The following is a 21,397-nucleotide window of genomic DNA, read 5'->3' as shown; positions in this document are numbered from 1 at the left end:
CCAATATAGATGGTGGCCAGCTTCAGACCACACCAGACCACCACCCAACCAGCTCCACAACTGCCACACCCGAGCAGACATGACTGGCACCAGAGCGAGCCCCACTAACGTGACTCCTCTTTATAAGTTCAGCCCCTACACAACAGCTCCTTCACTGTAGCCATGGCCACCGGACAGCCGGTCAGCTTGAGGGTCAACTTCCCCTCTGATGTGACAACAGCAATCAAGGATCAACTACAACAGGAGGGCACACACATCCCACACAAGAAACACCCTGTGAGCCCTTAACCAGTTGAACAGAAAGTCAATGAATGGCTAGATCAACTGATAGAAAATCAATAAGGAAACAGAGGGCTTGAAGGACACATAAGACAGATCTAATTGACATTTTTCAAAGCAGCAGAATACACATCCTTGTCAAGTGCACATAGAACATTTTCCAGGATAGGCCACAAGTTAGACCACAAAACAAGTCTCAATAAATTTAAAAAGATTGAAATCACATGAAACATCTTCTCCAACCACAATGGTATAAACTACAAATTACAAGAAAAAAAACTGAAAAACACACAAACGTGGAGGCTAACTAATAAACAAAACAGGAACAATCTGATTCAGAGAATAAATTGATGGTTGCCAGGTGAGAGCAAGGTTGGAGGGACGGGTGAAAAAGGTGAAGGGATTAAAGTACAAATTGCCAGCTACAAAAATAACTACAGGATGCAAAGTACAGCATAGGGAATATAGTTGATACTGTTGTGATAACTATGTATGGTGTCTAATGGGTATTAGACCTTCAGGGTGATCACTTTGTAAACTACATAAATGTTTCATCATTGTGTTGTACACCTGAAACTAATATAATATCGTCTGTTAATTGTACTAGAAAAATTTTTAAATATTATTTTTTATTTTTTGTTAATATATTTTTATTAACCTCAAAGAGGAAGGGAGAGGGAGAGAGAGAGAGAAACTAGAAACATTAATGATGAGAGAGAATCACTGATCGGCTGTCTCCTGCACACCCCCTAATGGGGATGGAGCCCGAAACCCAGGCATATGCCCTTGACCGGAATTGAACCTGGGACCCTTCAGTCCGCAGGCTGATGCTCTATCCACTGAGCCAAACCAGCTAGGGCTGTACTAGAAATTTTTTTAAGGAACGAAAAGAACCAGGATAAATGGGTGACTTTGTAGTATTGTTTCTTTTTAAGTCAAACAAATACATGCTGTGACTTCCAGTCACCACTTAACCTACTTAAGGCTTTTTATCTCTACACATAAAAATTCTCATCTGCTTTGGAGCTGTCTCAACTTTTTGCTTTCTCCTTCCCAACTACATGAAAAGAAACTAATTTCACAAAGTACTTTGTGGAAAGTCCACAGATTCGTTTTATAAAACAACTGCATGCATTTAACTCAGTCCATTTCTACTCTGTAATTTCTCTATGGCCTGGCCATTATATTCCATATATGCTTGTAGAGTAAAATGACAGGAAGTGTATTAGTCCCAACAAGTTGTTCAGTTTCATGTTCAAGTATCTGTTAAATGTCAGACACTGTGTTAAGAATACTCCTATTACCATACCCACCAAACATCATTTAACATTTCTAATGAGGCAGGCACTGTTTCCTGTACTTTACAAGTGTTCATTCTTCTCCGAAGTAGACGCTATTATCATCTCATATCACAGATATTAGAATCCAAGCACAGAGATGTTAAATGCCTTGCTAAAGATCACACAGCTATTACACAGTAGACATAGGATGCTCACTTGAGTCCATGTTGTGAAGACATAATGCAATACTGTCTCACCAAAGATGACTAAGACTGTAAGACCATACCCATAAGGCCCACTATACTCTTAAAAAGTCTCTACCTTTTAGAAGAAATAGAATTTATAACCAAATACTTACTGCATATTTGTGCTAAGTTCAACATGTATGTATGAGGTACAGAGGAGAATAACAGTTTTGCTTGAGGAAGATCAAGGAAAGCGTTATGGGAGACAGAAACCTTTATGGCAAAATTTCTGTATGGAAATCCTTAGTACTTATCTTCCTTTATCTGTTGGAAGCATCTGACATTCAATTCATCCTCATCGCATCTGGATTCTGTTTTGCTGGTTTTCTCCATCCCTCTAGTGAAAGCTCTTCTTCCTCTGCCCATCCCTTACATGCTGAGAGTCCAGTCTACTTTAGGCGCTCCAATCTCTTCACTTTACACATTCCCTCCCCTGCCCACCCCACCTACTCCAAATGATTCAAATACCAACTAAATGTTAATGACTCCCAAACCTGTATCTTCAGCTCCGATCTCTGCTGTGTTTCAGACCCAGGAGACACCTGCTCAAACGTTTCAGTTACACAGCGCCTCACATGCAAAGGGACTTCAAGATAGTACTTCAGACTTAAAGGTCAAAAAACAGCTCAGCAACCAGTTCCTTATCATGTATTTCATAGGCCTCCGCAGGGCAGAAATAATCTCTGGGTGAGAGGATTACAGGTGGTTATTTCCCTCTTTCTGTTTCAAGCACCAACACAAGTACTTACTGACTTTGAAAGACTGTCGGGTACTTTAGCAATGCACTTGTACTTGTAAGCACATTCCCTGTATCAATTCCAACAATCCCTTAACGAGCAGGAGAATGTTGGACCAAAGGAAATTTAGAAAAGTGATTAATTTAAGTTGGAAACCTTTACTTAGTTTGACATTCTTTTCAGGATATTTTAAAAAATAAAAACTGAAAAATATTCTCTTTGATCGGTAAATGAACTGAGAAATGAAAGCATTATTTAGACCTGACACAAGACTCTGAAAGCTAGCTAAATAAATAAATAAATAAATAAATAAATCTTGCTTTGCTGAACAGGTAGCAACAGTCTTAAAAAGTGACCATTTAAAAATAATTGAGGGGGAAAAAATAGGTGAGAGCAAAACAGGTTAGGGAGACCTACTAACACACTTTCTTAAAAAAGAACGAAGGAGGCAAGTGCAAGACCAAGGGTGAAACCACAGGGAGCAGCAACAGGGGCTGGCAGCCTGGGCCCAAGGGACCAGACCTATCCTCCCAGAATGGAAAAGAAACGGGTCCATGCAGGCAGTGCAGGAAATACACACAGGACAGGGAAGGAGCAAGAGCACCTGGAGTGAGCAGAGGGCCAGGCCCTCCCCAGTCCCCATAGATATAACTTAATGGGGCCTATAACACTGTGACAAAGCACTCAAAGCACTAAGTTCTCACCACACATAAGGCTCTGCCTTTACTTTAGGGTTGACACTCAAACCTGCTCCAATGCAGAGCAGAAAACTAAAACACTGTAATGGGCTTTCTTTGAAGCTATCATATCCATATAATAAAAATAGATATTATGAAAAAGGATCAAAGAAAAAGAAAATATGGGATGAAAAATAGAAATAATAGAAGAAAATGTCCCAGGACTGAAGCACACACATTTCTAAGAATGACAGGATCCACTGAGTACCCAGAACAGTAAATGAGGAAAGACCACCCCTGGTACATCATCATGATAGTCCCTAGCACCGGGGATAGAGAGAATACGCCCAAAGCTCCAGCGAGGGAGAAAAAAACAACAACCAACCAACAAGATAAGGTCACATAAAAAGGATCTGAATCCCTGTGCCTCTCGAGCAATTACAGATACCAGGCGGTACATAATGCCTTCAAAATTCAGAGGGAAAATCGTTTCCCACCTAGAATTCTATAACACTTCCAAACAATCAAGCAAGTCTGTGGGCAAGATAAAGTTACTCAAATACTCGTACTTCTTAGCAAATAAGGGTGTATGCCAAGAAATGGAACAGCCTGGTGCCAGCCCAGGGGAGTGAAGGGCAGTAGTTCCTGATAGAAAAGAGTAGAGGAGGAGGAGGAGGAGGAGGAGATACAGAGACATCGATTTGTTGTTCCAATAAAATAAAATAAAAATGGAAGTGATACATCTCAGCTCATAGGAAATGTTACTGATAAGAAGGTGACAAATATTTTGCAGAAAATATTACTGCTAAGAATGTGACAAATATTTTGAAGTGTTGGGAAAACAGCAACAGTCGAGATGCGAGAAAAGCAGGCAAAGGTAAACCTAAACACAAGGAAGAGCAGAGCTGAGATAGGTCACCTGCCTCAAAGGTTGAATGATATTTGGCAGAGTTGTGTGAACACAGAAAAACTGCTTGTTTTAATCAAAAATTACAATGTAGCTGTGACAGGAGTGAAGGATGTGGAAAGGCAGGGAAATGGAGGAGTGGAAGAACGAAGTCCTAATCTACCACAGCCAGAAATCAAAAAGCCAAACATTTGGGGGAAAAGACGAGAAATAATAACATAGCAGATGATTGTGAAATATGAGGATAAGACCTGCAGAAAGAAGGAAATAACTGAGTGGTTGCCCCTAAGAAATGAGACTATGAGGTGAGGAAAATGGAGGGCATGGTTTTTGTTTTCCCCCACTGTAAGTCTTTTAATACTATCTGACTTTAAACCATATACTGAATTACTTTGATAAAAAATTAAAAAAAGGAAAGCCCTAGCCAATTTGGCTCAGTGGATAGAGCATCGGCCTGGGGACTGAAGGGTCCTGGATTTGATTCCCGTCAAGGGCACATACCTAGGTTGCAGGCTCGATCCCTGGCGCGTTCAGGAAGCACTCAATCAATCAAGGTGTCTCTCACATCGATATTTCTCTCTGTATCCTTCCCTCTCCCTTCCACTCTCTCTAAGAGTCAATGGAAAAATATCCTCGGGTGAGGACTAAACAACAAAAAAAGGGGGAAAACAGCAACATTTAAAATCTTCCATGTTTTGCTCTACTGTTTCAAGTAACCTTACCTTCTGTGTGGTGTATTCATCAACAAGAGAACTTTTAGCCCAGGCCCCTGGAGTGCTTGCTAGGCAGGCAAGACCAGGGGAAACTGACCCTTGGGCCAACTCAGAATCTACAGATTCAACATTTCTAGAGGAGTGCTCTGTACATTTACTAGTAAAAGTACCTCAGGTGAGTCTTACCATCAAGCAAGTTGGGAAAATGCTGACAAGAAGGTTAACCCAACATACACACTACAGTGCCTAAAAAAAACCCCCTGGTCACTTTTTTCTGGAGGGAGCTTCTGTTTGCTTGGTACCACAGCACAGTGTTAGCTAACACTGGGACCAGTAAACTCAGTGTGGATCTGGTTTTCTAAATCAGCTTACGGCTCAGCTCTCCTTGTACCAGCTACTGGAAATTATCTTCATTAAATTAACAGGATCCTTAGAGCCAACAGAGCACGTTCCAATCATAAACAAGGAAAACACAACAATCCACATCTATAATTTCCTGTTTAAATTTTCAAGTAATCAAAGAATAGGTTTATTCAACTTAAGCAACTATATGTTGCAAATACCTTCTTGAATTTCTGTAGGGATCCTGATATCCTCTGGCTTTTGACTGTGTACTTGGCGAGTAGCCACTGTTCCTGTTCTGGAAACATGGTCTCCACATTCACCCTTCCAGTGTATATTCCTTTTCCCATAAGATACCTTGGTCATCTTCATTTATATAAATGCCATAAAATACACAGCTCTTTACAGTCTTGAAAATGCTCTAATGTAATGATCTTATTTTAACTTATAATCATGAAATGCTATTAATACTTTGAGTATCTGGACACCGTGTATATTTATCTCGTAGCTCGTCAAAGCAATCTTACTAGATACGGGTTATTAACGCCATTGCTCATATGAAGAAACAGGCTGAGGTTGGTCATGTGGGGACTGGGCACAGCCACCGCTTCCAGGCCAGCTGTCTTCTGTGGGCTGCCTCCAGTTTTCCTCTTTGAAGCAACAATTATTTCCACATGTGTCATGATATGAAAAAGTTTAGGAAGTACTGGTTTAAGCCAGACCTGCTTTGATCATCACTCAAAAGATTAAAAATATGTAGGGGTAACAGAATCAGTACAACAGAATTTCTTTAAAATGCTGGTATAGAAAAAAGCACTAACAGCCATGGTATAGGTCTATATGATTGATTTCTAATATTCTTTTAATTAATTATTTATTTTTTGGGAGAGAAAGACAGAGAGACATTGATTTGTTGTTCCACTGATTTATGCATTCATTGTATGTGCCCTGACTAGGGATCGAACCCACAACCTTGGCATATCAGAACGATGCTGTAACCAACAGTTACCAGGCCAGGGCTCTAACATATTTTTTTTTCTGTCTGCACTCCCTCTGTCATGCCCCACTTAGGAAATCTTAAGGTGTATTCCAACAACCCTCAATAAAGTAACCTCCAAATATAAATGTTAGCTCACTGGCATAAGTTTAAATTCTGGGGTAAAGAGCAATCATGGTTCTCTATGCTAATGCTAAATGTACTCAAGATAAGTCTGAAATAAATTCCACTTGTTAAGAAAGAGAATTACTTAAATGTTAGTGGAAAAACTTTATAGAATGAAGCTTAGAGCTATAAGGATCTCCTTTTAAAAGACAAAAAACGGAAGCCCCAATTATTTAAGCTCACAAACAGATGAACTGGTGCTAATTCCCAGATCTCTGGCTCCCAACAGTACTTTTTGTTTTTTTAGTGATATACTAGAGGCCCAGTGCATGAAATTTGTGCACTGGTACGGTCTCTAGCAGCTGCTGGCTGGGGCCTCCCTCCCTTCTTCCGGCCAGCCCGCTCCCTGGTCGAACTCCCAGAAGAACTCTGGTTGAGGGGACAATTTGCATGCTATGCTTTTATTATATAGAATTTTTATTGATTTCAGAGAGAAAGGGAGAGATAGAAAAATCAATGATGAGAGAGAATCATTGATCTGCTGCCTCCTGCACGCCCAGTCCTGGGGATTGAGCCTGCAACCTGGGCATGTGCCCTGACTGGGAGTCAGATGGTGACCTCCTGGTTCAAAGGTGAACGCTCAACACTGAGCCACACCAGCTGGGCCCAACAAATGCACGTTCTAGGACATCTCCAGAGCTCCCGCTAATTGCTTCTTTGACTCTCTCTAAAACCATAAAACAATGTCCAAGTACTTCCTGCTCCTTAGGGGAAACTGAATTGCTGGTTAATATGCAACTAGCAAATCATTGTTTGAGAAGCCAGCATTTAACCTTATGCCACTAATTAAACTTAAATTTGTGATATTTAAACACAACTTCCTTTATTAGTAGTCCTTATATCTGTGAAATAAAAAGGTAGCTTTGTTTTTGCAGATCAGGAAACATCCTTAAAAATGAATTAAGTTCTTTATATTGTTATTTTGGGGGCACTTGATATATTATGATACAGCAAAATCTGTAAGCAGTGGTTGCCAGAGAGGAAGAGGATAAAGGAGGACAATATATGGTGATGCAAGGAGACTAGACTTCGAGTGATGAGCACGTAAACGAGTCCACAGATGTCATATTAAAAAGTGGTACACATGCCACAGCCAGGTAGCTCAGTTGGATAGAGCACCATCCGGATGCGCCCAGATTTCGGGTTTGATCTCTGGTCAGGGCATATACAAGAAGCAACCAATGAATGTAGCAATAAGTGAAACAACAAATCAATGTCTTTCTCTCTCCCCCTTCCTCTCTCTTAAAAAAAAGAAAAATCACCCTACCTGGCTTGGCTCAGTGGATGGAGCATCGGCCTACGGACTGAAGGGTCTCAGGTTCGATTCCGGCCAAGGGCACATGCCTGGGTTGCAGGCTCCATCCCCAGTGTGGGGTGTGCAGGAGGCAGCCAATCAATGATTCTCTCTCATCACTGACGTTTCTATCTCTCTTCTCCCTTCCTCTCTGAAATCAATAAAGCAATATATTTAAATAAAAAAGAAAAATCAATAAACGCCATTGTTTTAAAAAAAAGTTGTACATCTGAAACTTGTTATTAACCAATGTTACCCCAATAAATAAAATTTAAAAATATATGTAAATATGCCACCTTTGAACTCTATAAGAATGAACACACCACAAATAGAATTTTCTTCCTTGTACTGAGAAAACAGTCCAGATGAGTCAACCAAACACAGAATGTGAGACTGCTACAGAAGTGGAACAAATAAATTGCCTAAGGCAGGATCAGCTGATTGAGGAAGAAGGCAAAATAGCTTTAAAAAACAAAAGATAGACATCATATTTGCATAAATTCTTATGCACTTAGCAACTCTACTTTAAGTCACCAAGTGCCTAGACTCATAGGAGAAACATTAGGGAAGTTGTAACTTCTGTACCCGTATTGACTAAGACTGATAACAAGCAAAACAAGGACATTGAATTCTTCAAAGTTTTCTTATGACGTTTCAACAACAAAAATCTAGAATCTCCAGAAAAAAGTGACCAGTGTGTTTCTTCTTGGGTGCTACAATGTTGTCTTGGGTTAAACTGAAACCCAAGAACACAAGCTCTGTGTCACCAGCAATGACATCTGAGTTGGTGCTTCATTTTGTTTCCTGCCACAGAAGGCCAATTCTGCAAGAACAGGTATCATTTCTTTACTGCCATCAAGGACAAATTAAGGTAGAAATAGTTTTTCCCAGCCCCCACAAAACCATAAAAGTCCTATACCCGAAACGGTCATTGTAATTAACATAGTGATGTGAATTAAAGTCCTGATGTCCAAGTTTCAGAGTCCTGGGGGGGGGGGGGGGGGGGGGAGGTCTTCACGTACCTAAGTAACATGTGATGTGCAACCTTTCAGTGAAATTAGAACTTGGGTCGGGAGCGTATCAGTAAAACATAATCATTCTTGTAGGGTGGGACGTCTCCACTTTCACAGGTCATGTCTTCCCTGTGAATTTGCAGAGGGGATGGGGTGGGCAGAAGGAGAGAGGGAAGTTGCTTCCTAAACTCCCTGGTAATTCTTTGCATTTCTATCCCAATCCCCTGTCTTATTACAGAAACACACACACACACACACACACACACACACACACACACACACACACCCCTTCTTTCCTACTCTTTACATTTAGTTACTCCCACCTCCATTCTTCAGGTCAAAAAAAAAAAAAAAATGACAGAACGAAGACAAATCAAAATGTTCAGACACACCCCACACATGTCTCTGATGCACTTCATCTAATGAACCTTCCAGGTTACCCTGTGCCAGATGTGGGAATAAAAAACGAGAGTCCTTAAGGGGCTCGCAGTTCAGCAGCAGCGGCCAACGGTACATCTTTTTTTTTTTTTTTTTAATATATTTAATTGATTTTTTTTTTACAGAGAGGAAGGGAGAGGAATACAGAGTTGAGAGAAACAACAATCAGCTGCCTCCTGCACACTCCCTCCTGGGGATGTGCCCGCAACCAAGGTACCTGCCCCTGACCGGAATCGAACCTGGGACCCTTCGGTCCGCAGGCCGGCGCTCTATCCACTGAGCCAAACCGGCTAGGGCTCTCCCAACGGTCCATCTGATGACATGGACAGCTCAACACCCACTCAAACGCAGAGGACGGGACGGCGGGGGCCAGCCTCGTTCCAGGGATTCCCGGTGCAGGAGCCCCTCGCCGGCTCCAGAAGCTCCGACCCCTCCCTGCTCACCACATCCCGCTCAAACTCCTCAACTTTACGCCGCCCACGGCCGGGCCCCACTCACCTGCTCAGGTTTATTTCTAGCTCCACGGGGCTCTCTTCTGCCAATCCCCCCTTTTTTTGGGCGGGGGGAGGTAGGTAGGGCGCGAACCCCATTCCACGACCCACCCCGACTCCTCGGGCGGCCTCCACCCTGAGCAACCTCCACACACCGCTCCCTCCTCCCTCGGTCGCCGGGGCGCATCCCCCCGTTCTCCGAACCCGGCCTTCGTCTCCCCCCGCCCCCCGCCCCCCGCAGCGGCAGGTGGGTCCCACCGTGTTATTTCTCACAACGCCCTCCCCACCCACCCCCGTCCATCTTCCCGGCCACCCCCGCAGCCAAGTCCGAGGAAGTCGCTTCCACTTTGGGCACGAGAACCCCGACATTACACCTCAGGACGACGGGGAGAGAAGAGGGTTTGGGGCGGTTGCGAAATATGGAAGAAGAAGAAAGAAGGAGCCAGTCTCAGCCTCTCCTTCGGAAGGAGCAGCGACAGGGCAGGGGGAGAGGCGGCTGCGAGAAATGCATTCCCGAGGGAGGACAGAAGAAACGCCAGGGGTTCCCCAGCGAGGAAATCCGTCTGGGGCCCCAGGGTTAACGCGAGGGCTCCCCCCAGCCCCCCATCCTCCCAGGGAGAGAACCGGCTACTACGTATGACAAAGAGGCTGCGAGCCGGGAGGTGACAGGCACCGCCGGGCATCTCCTCGGGTCGAGCGGTGAGGAAGATGGACGGTCGGGGCCAGGACGCGCCCCCGGAGCCCCGCCAAGCCCCGCGGACGCCGTTGCCAGGACGGACGAGCCGGCGCCTCGGGAGGCTCCGGGGAGAGCGTCTGGGAGCATCGCTCCGCGGAGGCGGACAGGGTCTGGCGTGGTATCGCCTCCCGCGGGGAGAAACGGCCTCCCGGGGCAGTGCTCTCCGAGACAAAGATCCTGCGACGCGAAGCGAACGCTCGGGGAGCCGGCATTGCCCAGCCCCGGCCGGGCTGCCCCGCGTACTCACCGCGTCCTCCTCTCCCAGCGCCGGCTGCTCTAACTGCAGTTAACGGCCGGCGCAGGAGCGCTCGGCGTGCACGCTCACGTGACTCGGCCCAGGTTTCCCCGCCCCCTCCGCCCCACGTGACCCGCGCAGCCCGCCTCCCTAGTCAAGGGGGTCTCGACTCGCCCCGCCCTCCTCGGCAAGATGGCGGCGCCCAGCTGGGGGGTGCTGCGCCTCCGGGTTCGGGGTTCCGGGCGGGGTGGGGGCAGTCTCCTCTGTCTCGTCCCAAAGCCATTTTGTACCGCCGCTGCTGCCTCTAAGCCCCTGGACGCCCAACGGTTAGCAGAGAAGCTCCGAGCCCAGAAACAGGAACAAAAGGCGAAGAAGGAGCCGGTGAGTCCGGAGGGAAAGACTACAATTCCCAAGAGGCAGTGCGCTCTGGTTCCCCAGGTGGGCGAGGGTCCTCTGAGAGAATGCAAGGAAAGGACCTGGTCGGTGGTGGAGAAGGGGGAGAAAGCGGAGGGAGAGGTCCGCAGCGTGCGGTGCCTTCCTGTGGGCTGGTCTTTGGCTCCCGCGGGCTCGGCGCTAAGCATCCCCGCTCTCAATTTACTGGGGGAAGGCGCGAGTCTTACTGCAAAGGTTCAGGGATGCCCTCCCTGCCCAGATGCCCACCCAGGCTTCTTGAAGGTCTTCCCCATCAGGCATTTCCCATCGCTTTCTCTCACCCCTTAGGAGCTCAAAAACCCTGTCCAGCGGAGGGTGCACGAACTAGTGCGGTTCACGCAGCAGCTGCAACGAGTCCACCCCAACGTGCTCGCTAAGGCCCTGAGCCGAGGGATTGTCCACCAGGACAAGGACCTCGTGGTCATCAATAAGCCCTATGGTCTCCCTGTGCATGGTAAGGACCACGTGGGAAAGGGAGGGAGGCTGCTGCTGCTCTCTGCTTCAATTAGGGGCAACACTCAGACGTCACTTCGGGGGCTCGCAGCAGCCTTGCATTCAAAATAATTCAAATGTTCGTGGAGTACTGCCCTACCATATATAAGGCACTATTGAGGAAACAGATCAATAAGACAGCTTCGAAACATCTGGCAGTCAGCAGTGATTTGTGGAATCCCTGTGCAGACCTCCACAGGGATTGTGTAGAAGAATATAAAGGCTGTGTGATTCTTGTCTTCAGGTTATTTTCCAGCAAAACTGGGTGATAGGAAATAACATATAAAAAAATTATTTGGTGTGTGTGTGTGAGAAAGAGAGAGAGAGAGAGAGAGAGAATACCAACAAAACAGAGAGAGAGAGAGAGAGAGAAAGAGAGAGAGAATACCAACAAAACCAAACCCCAGGGGACCTAGAACTTCATGGACACGCAAATGCTTTTGACTAAATGTTGAATGTGTCAGACAGCTGGAGTGAATCAGGAAAGATGGAAAAAGAATGCGCTTGTGGGGGGAGGGGGGCGGCATCTTTTAGTTGGAAGAAGAATGCTTTTTGGAAGGTATGGAGAAGGTTGTACATAAAGGGAAGGAAGTAAACCTTGCCAAGTGCTTCGTGTGGATTTTTTTCTCTGTTGACTTTCACGGTAGTTTCTTGTCTTCTCAACTCCCATGAGATCATAATACGGACATTTACATTTTATAGATGAGAAGACTGAAAGTTAGAAAGATTAAGCAACCTGTCCAAGCTCATGGTAGTTAGGAGAGAACATAGAGTGGGACCTAAGAATGTCTCATCCCAGCAACTCTCAGCTCTCCTGTGATGCTTCAGGAGGGCCTCAGGATCTTACATTCTCACTCAACTTAGCAAATTCTCCAGCCTTTGTTTATATAGTAAAAGATCAGGCCTCCTCGTTTTAGTTGCCAATTTTAGTGTGAGTGCATGTATAGTACATAAGAGGATTAAAGAATATTTTATCTGCGGAGAAAGCCCTATCCATGCTCTAGGATAGTACTTCTCAAAGTTTAATATGCATATGAGTTACTTGGACATCTTTTATTTTTTAAAGAATTATATTTTGTATTGATTTCAGAGAGGAAGGGAGGGGGAGAGAGACATAGAAACATCAATGATGAGAGAGTCATCGATTGGTTGCCTCCTGCAGGCCTCCCACTGGGGACCAAGTCGAAACGCAGGCATGTGCCCTTGATCGGAATCAAACCTGGGACCCTTCAGTCTGCAGGCCAACAGTCTGTCCACTGAGCCAAACCAGCTAGGGCTGGACATCTTGTTAAAATGCAGATGTTGATGGATAGTCTGGGCTGGGGGCCTGAGGTCCCTTTCTAGCAAGTTCCTTGGCATAAGGATGTTGGGAGTCCCTGGATAAGGCCCTGGGAAGAGTTGACAGTTAATCCAGTAAGGGCTTTCTTTCCCAAGCAGAGTTCTTTGGTGGGGTCTTTTCCTGGCCACTCAAACCTCTGTCTTTTCCCATCGTAGGTGGCCCTGGGGTCCAGCTCTGCATCAGTGATGTCCTCCCTATCCTGGCAAAGGTGCTTCATGGCCACAAGGCAGAGCCCCTGCATCTGTGCCACCGGCTGGACAAGGAAACTACAGGCGTCATGGTGTTGGCTCGGAACAAGGAGGTGGCACACCAGGTCCAAGAGCTGTTTAGAACCCGTCAGGTGGTGAAGAAGTACTGGTATGGAGCCCGCTGATAGCGGTAGAGGCGGTAGACGTGAAGGCATCCCTTTCTTCTATGTGTGCATTCGTACAGCGGCCACTCCTGTTAAGAGGAGGCAGTGTGCTAGGACCTGTAGGCATTGGAAAGGTGTAGGAAGCAGACTTAGTGCTCTGATAGAGTAGTCGCTCCTAATAATGGCTATACGTGAAGACCATTGGAAATTAATTTATACAAGTAATACATGATTTCTGCTGTCAAATAGTCAAATGACAAAAATAAAGCAAAGAACTCCTGGAGAATCCATCCACTCTGTCATTTCTGTCCTTTCCCTTGGGGCAGTTTGCTTTTTATTCCTCCCATCCTGTGTCAACATATTTATGTATGTGTGTGTAGTATATACAGTATGTATGTATGTGTATCTACACACACACACACACACACACACACACACGTATGTGTGCATGTGTATATCACATTGTACGACGTACATTGTACTTCCTTTTCCCACTTAACTCTGTGACTTGGGGATCCTTCCATGTTAGTGCATACAGGGTTCCCTCAGCTTTTAATAGAAGAAAGATACAGGAGCAAAAATGAAAGCTACTCCTGTCCCCCATCTACTCGGTTTACTTTTCCAGAGGCAGTCTCTCTTGCTAGAGTCCTGAATGGACTTCCCGAGTTCACGGGGCATGGAGAAGCGTGTTACTGTGTGGCAGCGCATTTCGCATTGCTTGCATCCCGCCCTTCTCACTGGGACAGTGTATCTCGGAGAGCGTTCTGTGCTTTTAGACCTGGCTCCTCTATGGCTCTATCGTATTCCATGGTGTGGACATACCATCATTCCCTCATTGCAGATGTTTAGGTAATGTCCCACTTTTCAGACCTTTTGCGGAGAATATGTGAGTATATCTTCAGGACAAATTCCTAGAAATGGAATTGCTGAGTGGAAGGTACATACAGTTTAAAATTTGAATACTTAACTATCCAAATTGCTCTCCAAAATGGGTTTGTCAGTTTCCACTCTCTCCCCCAGGGGTGAGTGTTCACCTCCTCTCATGTCTGACCAAAGCGTTTTTAAAAGGATTACCAGTCAGATGGGTAAAAAACAAAAATTTTTTTTAAAGGATGTTTTATTTTCAGTTTGCCTGTGTACTTTTTTTATTGTTGGCAGTATTACAGAAACCCCCCATTTTCCCCCTCTTGGACCCTGTCCACCCAGCCCCTACCCCACCCCAGGCCTTCACCACCCTATTGTCTGTTGACTATCTTTTGTGTTTATTGTCTATTTTGAGTTTCCCTTTCTGTAAACAGACTTATTTCTTTTGCTTACTTTCTGTTGGGTTGTTTATTATTTTCTACTTGATTTGTAAGTATTCTTTTTGGGTGAGGTAATGCATGTGAAGTGTTTAACACAGTACCGAGTTCATAGGAAAAGCTGAAAGATGGAAAACCAAGACTATTATGTATGCAAGTAATCAAAATATAAGTCTATAAAAAATTGCTATGTTACTTGTGAAAATCGTCCATGAAAGTTCAGAATGGGTAACCATTCTCAGTAATAGGCTTCACAGAAGAGTTGAAATCAATTAATTGGGTCTTGATGAATGAATAGGATTTGATCGACAAGGTAAAGAAAGGTGTTGTAGATTGTGGGAATGGCAGGCACAAAGGAGTGAGGCATACAGTCCATTCGGGTGATGAGTGGTGGTAGATAGAGCTGGGAAGGTAGGCCAGAAGGTGCAGGGAGTAGAAGTTGCAAGTAGAACATAGGAGGAACCATTGGCTAGCTTTTGCCAGTAGCAACTTGTTATATTATAACTACTTGTTTGACTCTTCTTACTAGACTGTGAATTCCTTGGGAGCAGGGACTTCTGTCTTGTTCCTCTGCATAGAATTAGTATCTGTCTGAATCAGGGCCTGTTCACATTCAGGGAATACTCACCGACGGCGTTTTTGAGCAGTGATGTTAGGTCACCAGGAAGGATGCTCTAGTAGTTACAACTCAGGCTTAAGTAGGATGACGTGTCACAGCCGCCCCGATGGCTGTCAGCCTGAAGTGGGCGTCCAGGATGTGAAATGTGTCTGAGTGGGCTTTGCCCCCTTGGTCAGTGACTCTGGGGTAGACCACCTAGAACCAGGGGACTCCTGTGATTGACCCGGAAGAGGCTTGAGCGTCAGGACAGATTAAATAGCCCTCTGTCGGACTGTGACCGTGACGTGGCAGGGAGAGGCCTCCGACAGACTGATCAGGAGGACTTACTGAGTGTGGCTGTGGTTTCCGGGACTTCTTTGCGCACAGTTCCTCCCTGTCTTATCTGCCTGGCAAAAGCGGGCAGGAATGGGCCTGCGAGGTTTTCACTCAGCTCATTTATTTGTTTCATATGCAATCAGAACTTACCACCTTTTATTATTTACACAAAGAAAAGAGGATACGAAAACCACACTAATTTTACTTTAAACTGTGCATACTCGTTTTTAAAGGCTGGCATGAAAGATCATGTTACCGGTATAATATTTTTCTGTTTCCCCTCCCCATATATTCTACAATGAACATACGTTCCTTGAGGAGTAAAAGAGCTATGCTGTAAGAAGAGTATCAAGCTCTCAGGCCAAGCCCTCTACCAAGAGATGGTTTGGGCCCCTCAGATCTTAGGCACGGACCACAGCAGGTCCGCTGTGCAGACCCCCAAGCAGCCAAATCCAAGGAATGCCTCGCTCACTCTTGTGTCCCCCCAGGGCCATCACCGTGCGCGTCCCCGTGCCCTCAGCAGGCGTCGTGGATATCCCCATCGTGGAGAAGGAGGTGCAAGGGCAGCAGCAGCACCACAAGGTGGGTGAGCCGCCTCCCGGGAGGACAGGTTTTCTGCTTGTCCGTTGACATCACATCTGGATTTCTTTGGCTTCAGATGACGCTGTCCCCAAGCTACCGCATGGACAATGGGAAGATGGTGAGAATGCGGACCAGCCGGAGCGCGCATGTGGCTGTGACGCAGTACCAGGTGCTGAGCAGCACCGTCTCCTCCGCCCTGTTGGAGCTCCATCCTGTTACTGGTGAGGGTGCTGCCACTCCACGGTGGGAGGTGCCGCTGTCCTGCAGGGTTCCCAGGGCTGCTGGGCTCTGCCCTTCTGAGCAGCTGGTATTGTGGGGGTGGAATTGCAGCTGACTTGTTGGAGAGGCTGGCAGCTCCAGGAGAGATAATAGTTAAAAACAGTAGGTAGCTGTCTGGCCAGCATGGCTCAGTGGTTGAGCATCGACCTATGAACCAGAAGATCAGGGTTCGATTCCCGGTCAGGGCACAAACCTGTGTTGTGGGCTCAATCTCCAGTGCAGGAGGCAGCCGATCAGTGATTTTCTCTCATCAATGATGTTTCTATCTCTTCCTATCCCTTCCTCTCGGAAATCAATAAAAATATATATTAAAAAAAAAACAACAACAACAAAAAGCAGCAACAGTAGGTAGCAATGAGATATAAATAGTTTGTTTACACTTATTTAAAATAGTGCCAAGTGGTTCCTCAAAAAAATTAAGCATAGAATTACCATGTGATCCAGCAATTCTACCCCTGGGTATACATCCAAAAGAATTGAAAGCAGGGATTCAAAAAGATGCTTGCACACCAATGTTCCTAGCAGCACTATTCACAGTAGCCAAAATGAAAGCATCCCAGATGTCCACTGACAGATGAATGGATGAACAATGTGGTATATCCACACAGTGGAATATTATACAGCCCTAAAAAGGAAGGAAATGCTGATACGTGCTGCGATAAGGAGGGACCTTGAGGGCAATATGCTGAGTGAAATAAGCCAGGCACAAAAGGACAAATATTGTATGAGTAGAGGCCTGGTGCACGAATTCGTGCATGGGTGGGGTCCCTCAGTCTGGCTGGCAATTAGGGCTGATTGGGGCCGACTCTCCCAGTCCCCATTGGGGCAGCCAGCGGGGGAGGGGACACCGTGGGAGGTTGTCTGGCTGCAGGAGGTTGTCTGGCTGCAGGAGGTTGGCTATGGGAGCGCACTGATCACCAGGGGGCAGCTCCTGCATTGAGCGTCTGTCCCCTGGTGGTCAGTGCGCATCATAGTGATTGATCGACCAGTCGTAACAGTTGCTTAGGCTCTTACATATATAGATTCCAGTGATATGAGATACTTAGAGTAGTCAACCTAATAGAGGCATGATGGTTCCAGGGGCTGGAGGGAGGAGGAGATGGGGAGCTAGTGTTTAATGGGTACAGTTGCAGTTCAGGACGATGCAAAATTTCTGAGATGGATGGTAGTGCTGGTTGTACAACAGTGTGAATATACTTATGGCCACTAAGCTGTACACTTAAACGTGTTCAGATGGTAACTTTTATGTTATATATATTTTGCCACAATAAAAAAAAAGTAAGACAATACTATTGTGTTATATAATAAAATTATTTTTTGAAAACCCAGCATGGCAGAGATAGACACCAAGTTGATGCTAATGGCTGTCTGTGGCGGAAAGGGGACAGTGAGGGGGAGGGGAAACAGGGGGTGTAACAGTATTTATAATGTTTACTTCCTAATAGCTTATAGGTTGTTATACTGTTCTTTATACTTGAATGTAGTTGGGGCTTTGCCAGCTTACTGTGCTTTGAGTTAATGGATTAGAAGCAGATGCTGCCAGGGGCGCTGTTTCTGTCGCCACTCACAAGTCTCTCTCTCTTTTTCTTAAAGGAGTAAAACATCAGCTTCGCGTTCACCTGTCTTTTGGATTGGATTGCCCAATCCTTGGCGATCACAAGTACTCGGACTGGAATAAGTTGGCCCCCCAGGTAACATGGGTCTGACCCGAATTGTAGCCGACTATGGGAGAGAACTTGGGCCTCCCCGTGCGAAACCCCTAGTGAGTCACGGCAGGACGTACCGAGGGGCGCCAGACGCAGCAGCACCAGTTACCGGCGTAGGGAGAACAGGAGCAGCCCGCTGCTGCCCTCATGCCCCTCAGGGCTTCAGCAAACCTTTCTGCTGCGTGATTTGTCTCAGATTTTGGGTTTTTTAAAATATATATATATATATATATATTTTTTTTTTAATGGTTTCAGAGAAAGGAAGAGGGAGAGAGAGATAGAAACATCAACGAGGAGAGAGAATCATTGATTGGCTGTCTCCCCCACGCCCCACACCGGAGATCAAGCTTGCAACCTGGTCATATGCCCCAACCGGGAATCGAACCGTGACCTCTTGGTTCATAGGTCGACGCTCAACCACTGAGGCACGCTGGCCGGGCAGGACTCCTGTTTTGTTAGGAGGCTGTGGGGATACGAGGCTCTCTGAAGGCTCATAGTCACCTTTCATGCTGCTGAAGAGCATGCTGAGAGCTTCTTGTCCTGGTGCCCAGCCCATTCCGTGGAGGGCAGAGAACTGGCCATTTGGGCCTCCCTGCTGTGGCGGGGTGCTTCTACCTGGGTCCCCAGCCCTTCCTGTTGGTGCTTGTGCGGCAGGCTGCCATGCTGCCTCTCCCGGGGGTGCTCCTGTCCAGGCCTCCAATGCCAGGCTTCTGACCTGCATTTGCTCAAGGGTGCACTGTTGCTGGCGCCGCTCTCACAAGGCCTCTGTTCTTTGTGCAGAAGCTGTCTGCCGGCACTCTGCGGAAGCTGGGGCTGCCACAGTCGAAGGCCCGCCACCTCCCTCTGCACCTGCATGCCCGCCAGCTCGTCCTGCCTGCCCTGGGGTCCAGGAACGAGGAGCTCAGCCTGGTCTGCAGGCTCCCTCGCTACTTTGTACGCTCTGTGAGCCGCCTGGGCTTAGAGCTGCCGAGTCAGGATCCAGACAAGCAACAAAGCTGAGCCTCTGGGAGCTCCGGGGAGACGGCCGGGCCCCTGGGAGCTCCGGGGAGACACCTGGGTCCCTGGGAGCTCAGGGGAGACTCCTGGGCCCCTGGGAGCTCCGGGGAGACGGCTGGACAGTGTGCACTGGCCCTGAATTCTTCCCTTTGTTGAATGGACGTGGCTAACTTCTCCCGTGGGACAGACTCCAGAAGAGCCAAGTGAGGAGTTGAAGGACCCCAGCTGCTCACAGCTTTTACTGGAAACTGAAGTGTATTTTCTGATATTGGGCCACATTCTGGGAAAGCCTGTGGGAAGTCTCCCTGCCTCGGGGTCATCTTGCCAAAATGGAAGAGAGCCCAGGACCAGGCAGGTGGGGTCAGTAATTGGAAACGGAGAACTGCAGCACAGAACCTGTGAGCAGGCACTTTTCACCCAACAATAAAGCTCTTGGTCCACCAGGAAGGCTCCTGTAGTTGGAAAGCGCGTGGTTGGTACTAACGGACCGAGAAATTCAGAAGCAGCCCGTCACTGTCTTTGTGGAGCTGCGGGACCATGAGCAAGCCCTTCTGCTTCGTTTTCCATCTCAGGTTTTGTAGACACACAATTCAGGGATTCCCTCCAGCCCCAGCCTGTGAGCCGTGCTTCACCAGTGGTCGTGGGGCCTGGGAGGGGTGCGTGACAGCAGGAAAGCGGATAGAAATGCAGGCAGATAACAGGAAGGAGTGGCGTGGGCAGGTGTACACGTGGCGAGGGCACACACGCTGTCTGAAGAGGGCATTTGATGGCTCCGTCTGGGTGTGGCTGTGTGGGAACAGCTGTTAAAATTATTTTCAGAATCAGGAAATCCAGATGTTTATGTGAAATCTCCCCATATGTTGCTAACTAAAGCAATTTAAAAATATATTTTTATTGATTTCAGAGAGAAAGAGAGAGAAACATAATTGATGAGAGAGGAACATTAATGAGCTGCCTCCTGCATGCCCCACACTGGGGATCGAGCCCGTAACCCGGGCATGTGCCCTGACTGGGAATCAAACTGTGACCTCCTAGTTCATGGGTTGACGCTCAACCACTGAGCCACGCCGGCTGGGCCGTATATAAATTTTTACGTAGATGCATGTTTTCATTTCTCTTGAGTACACTCCTAGGAGTGCAATTGCTGGGCCATATGGTAACTCTTAGTCTGCTTAACACTTTTTAGAATTCCAGATTTTTCCAAAGCAGTTGCACTATTTTCCTTACCAGCAACAATGCATCACGGTTAGGTTTATCATCAACACTTGTTATCACCCATCTTTCTGATTATAGCCATCTTGGTGGGTGTGAAGTGCTTTCTCATTACGTTTTTATTACATTGAGGAATAATTGACATAAAACATTGTATTAGTTGCAGGTGTACAACATAATAATTCACTATTTGTCTATGTTGTGAAATGACCGCCACGGAAGTCAACATCCATCACCATACAGTTACAAATGTTCTTTTTCATAATGAGAACTTATAAGATCCATTCTCTTAGCAGCTTTAAAATATGCAATAAATACAGTATTATCAATTATAATCATCATGATGTTCATTATATCCCCATGTCTTACTTATTTTATAACAGGCAGTTTGTACTTTTGGACACTTTCACCCATTTTGCCCAACCCTCACCCCTACAACCCACCAATCTATTCTCTATCTGAGCTAGGTTTTTTTGTTTTTTTTTTTTTATTCTTTTAAAATATATTTTTATTGATTTCAGAGAGGAAGGGAGAGGGAGAAAGAGATAGTAACATCAGTGATGAGAGAATCATTGATCTGCTGCTCCTGCAGGCCCCACACTGGGGATCGAGTCCGCAACCCGGGCATGTGCCCTGACTGGTGATCTCCTGGTTCACAGCTGGTCACTCAACCACTGAGCCATGCCTGCTAGCCGGGCTTTTTGTTTTGTTGTTAGATTCCATATAATAAGTGAGTTTCTAGGATATATTTGTCTTTCTCTGACTTATTTCATGTAGCATGATGCCCTATTTTGTTTGAAGAAATACCTACTCAAATCTTTTGCCCCTTTTTAAAATTATTTGCCTGTTTATTATTAAGTAGTAAGATTTCTTTAAAAATTCTGAACACCAGTCCCTTAACCAGATATATTACTTGCGAATATCTTCTTACCTTCTGTGGGCTGCCTTTTCACTTTCCTGGTTATATTATCTGCAACATGAAGGTTTTAAATTTTAATGTAGTTTAATTTGTTTTTTTCCTTTTTGTGGGTTGTGTTTCTGGTGTCAGACCTAAGAAAACATTGCATAATCCACAGTCTTGGAGATTTCCTCCTATATTTTATCTAGTAGTTTTTTAGTTTTCACTTTACATTTAGGTCTACCATCCAGTTTAAGTTCATTTCAGTGTATGATGAACGGGTCCAAGTTTGCATGTGGGTCTAGCTATTCCAGCACCAGTTGTT

General features: G+C 46.0%; 2 protein-coding genes across 6 annotated transcripts in view; one reads left to right on the top strand and one right to left on the bottom strand.

Moving 5' to 3' along the window:
* The window catches only part of FAM118B (family with sequence similarity 118 member B), a 43,012-nt gene extending 32,391 nt beyond the window's left edge, over positions 1-10,621 (bottom strand). The window contains exon 1 of one of the 5 annotated variants that reach the window (XM_070400189.1): positions 10,562-10,621. Coding sequence is in view for 3 of the 5 variants with exons in the window: in XM_070400188.1 (XP_070256289.1) it covers positions 7,610-7,635 (26 nt within the window). In the remaining 2 variants the exon portion in view is untranslated. Of the gene's footprint in view, positions 1-4,626; positions 4,766-7,609; positions 7,651-10,561 lie in introns of those variants that run through there. The other 4 variants (XM_070400188.1, XM_070400187.1, XM_070400191.1 and 1 more) reach the window with 4 other exon arrangements.
* Positions 10,622-10,741: 120 nt separating this feature from the next.
* On the top strand, positions 10,742-19,405 carry RPUSD4 (RNA pseudouridine synthase D4). The gene is made up of 7 exons (XM_070399715.1): positions 10,742-10,930; positions 11,270-11,435; positions 12,968-13,169; positions 15,888-15,981; positions 16,058-16,202; positions 17,854-17,951; positions 18,747-19,405. Exons 1-7 carry the CDS (start codon positions 10,742-10,744, stop codon positions 18,963-18,965), a joined length of 1,113 nt encoding a protein of 370 aa, XP_070255816.1. The 3' UTR covers positions 18,966-19,405.
* The last annotated feature ends 1,992 nt before the right edge of the window (positions 19,406-21,397 follow it).

Source organism: Myotis yumanensis, unplaced genomic scaffold (assembly GCF_028538775.1).
Source record: "Myotis yumanensis isolate MYYU_CA2020_CCGP unplaced genomic scaffold, mMyoYum1.0.hap1 SCAF_19, whole genome shotgun sequence".
Taxonomy (NCBI): Eukaryota; Metazoa; Chordata; class Mammalia; order Chiroptera; family Vespertilionidae; genus Myotis; species Myotis yumanensis.
The sequence above is the reverse complement of the archived record's forward strand: the minus strand, read 5'-3'. Positions and strand labels throughout refer to the sequence as shown.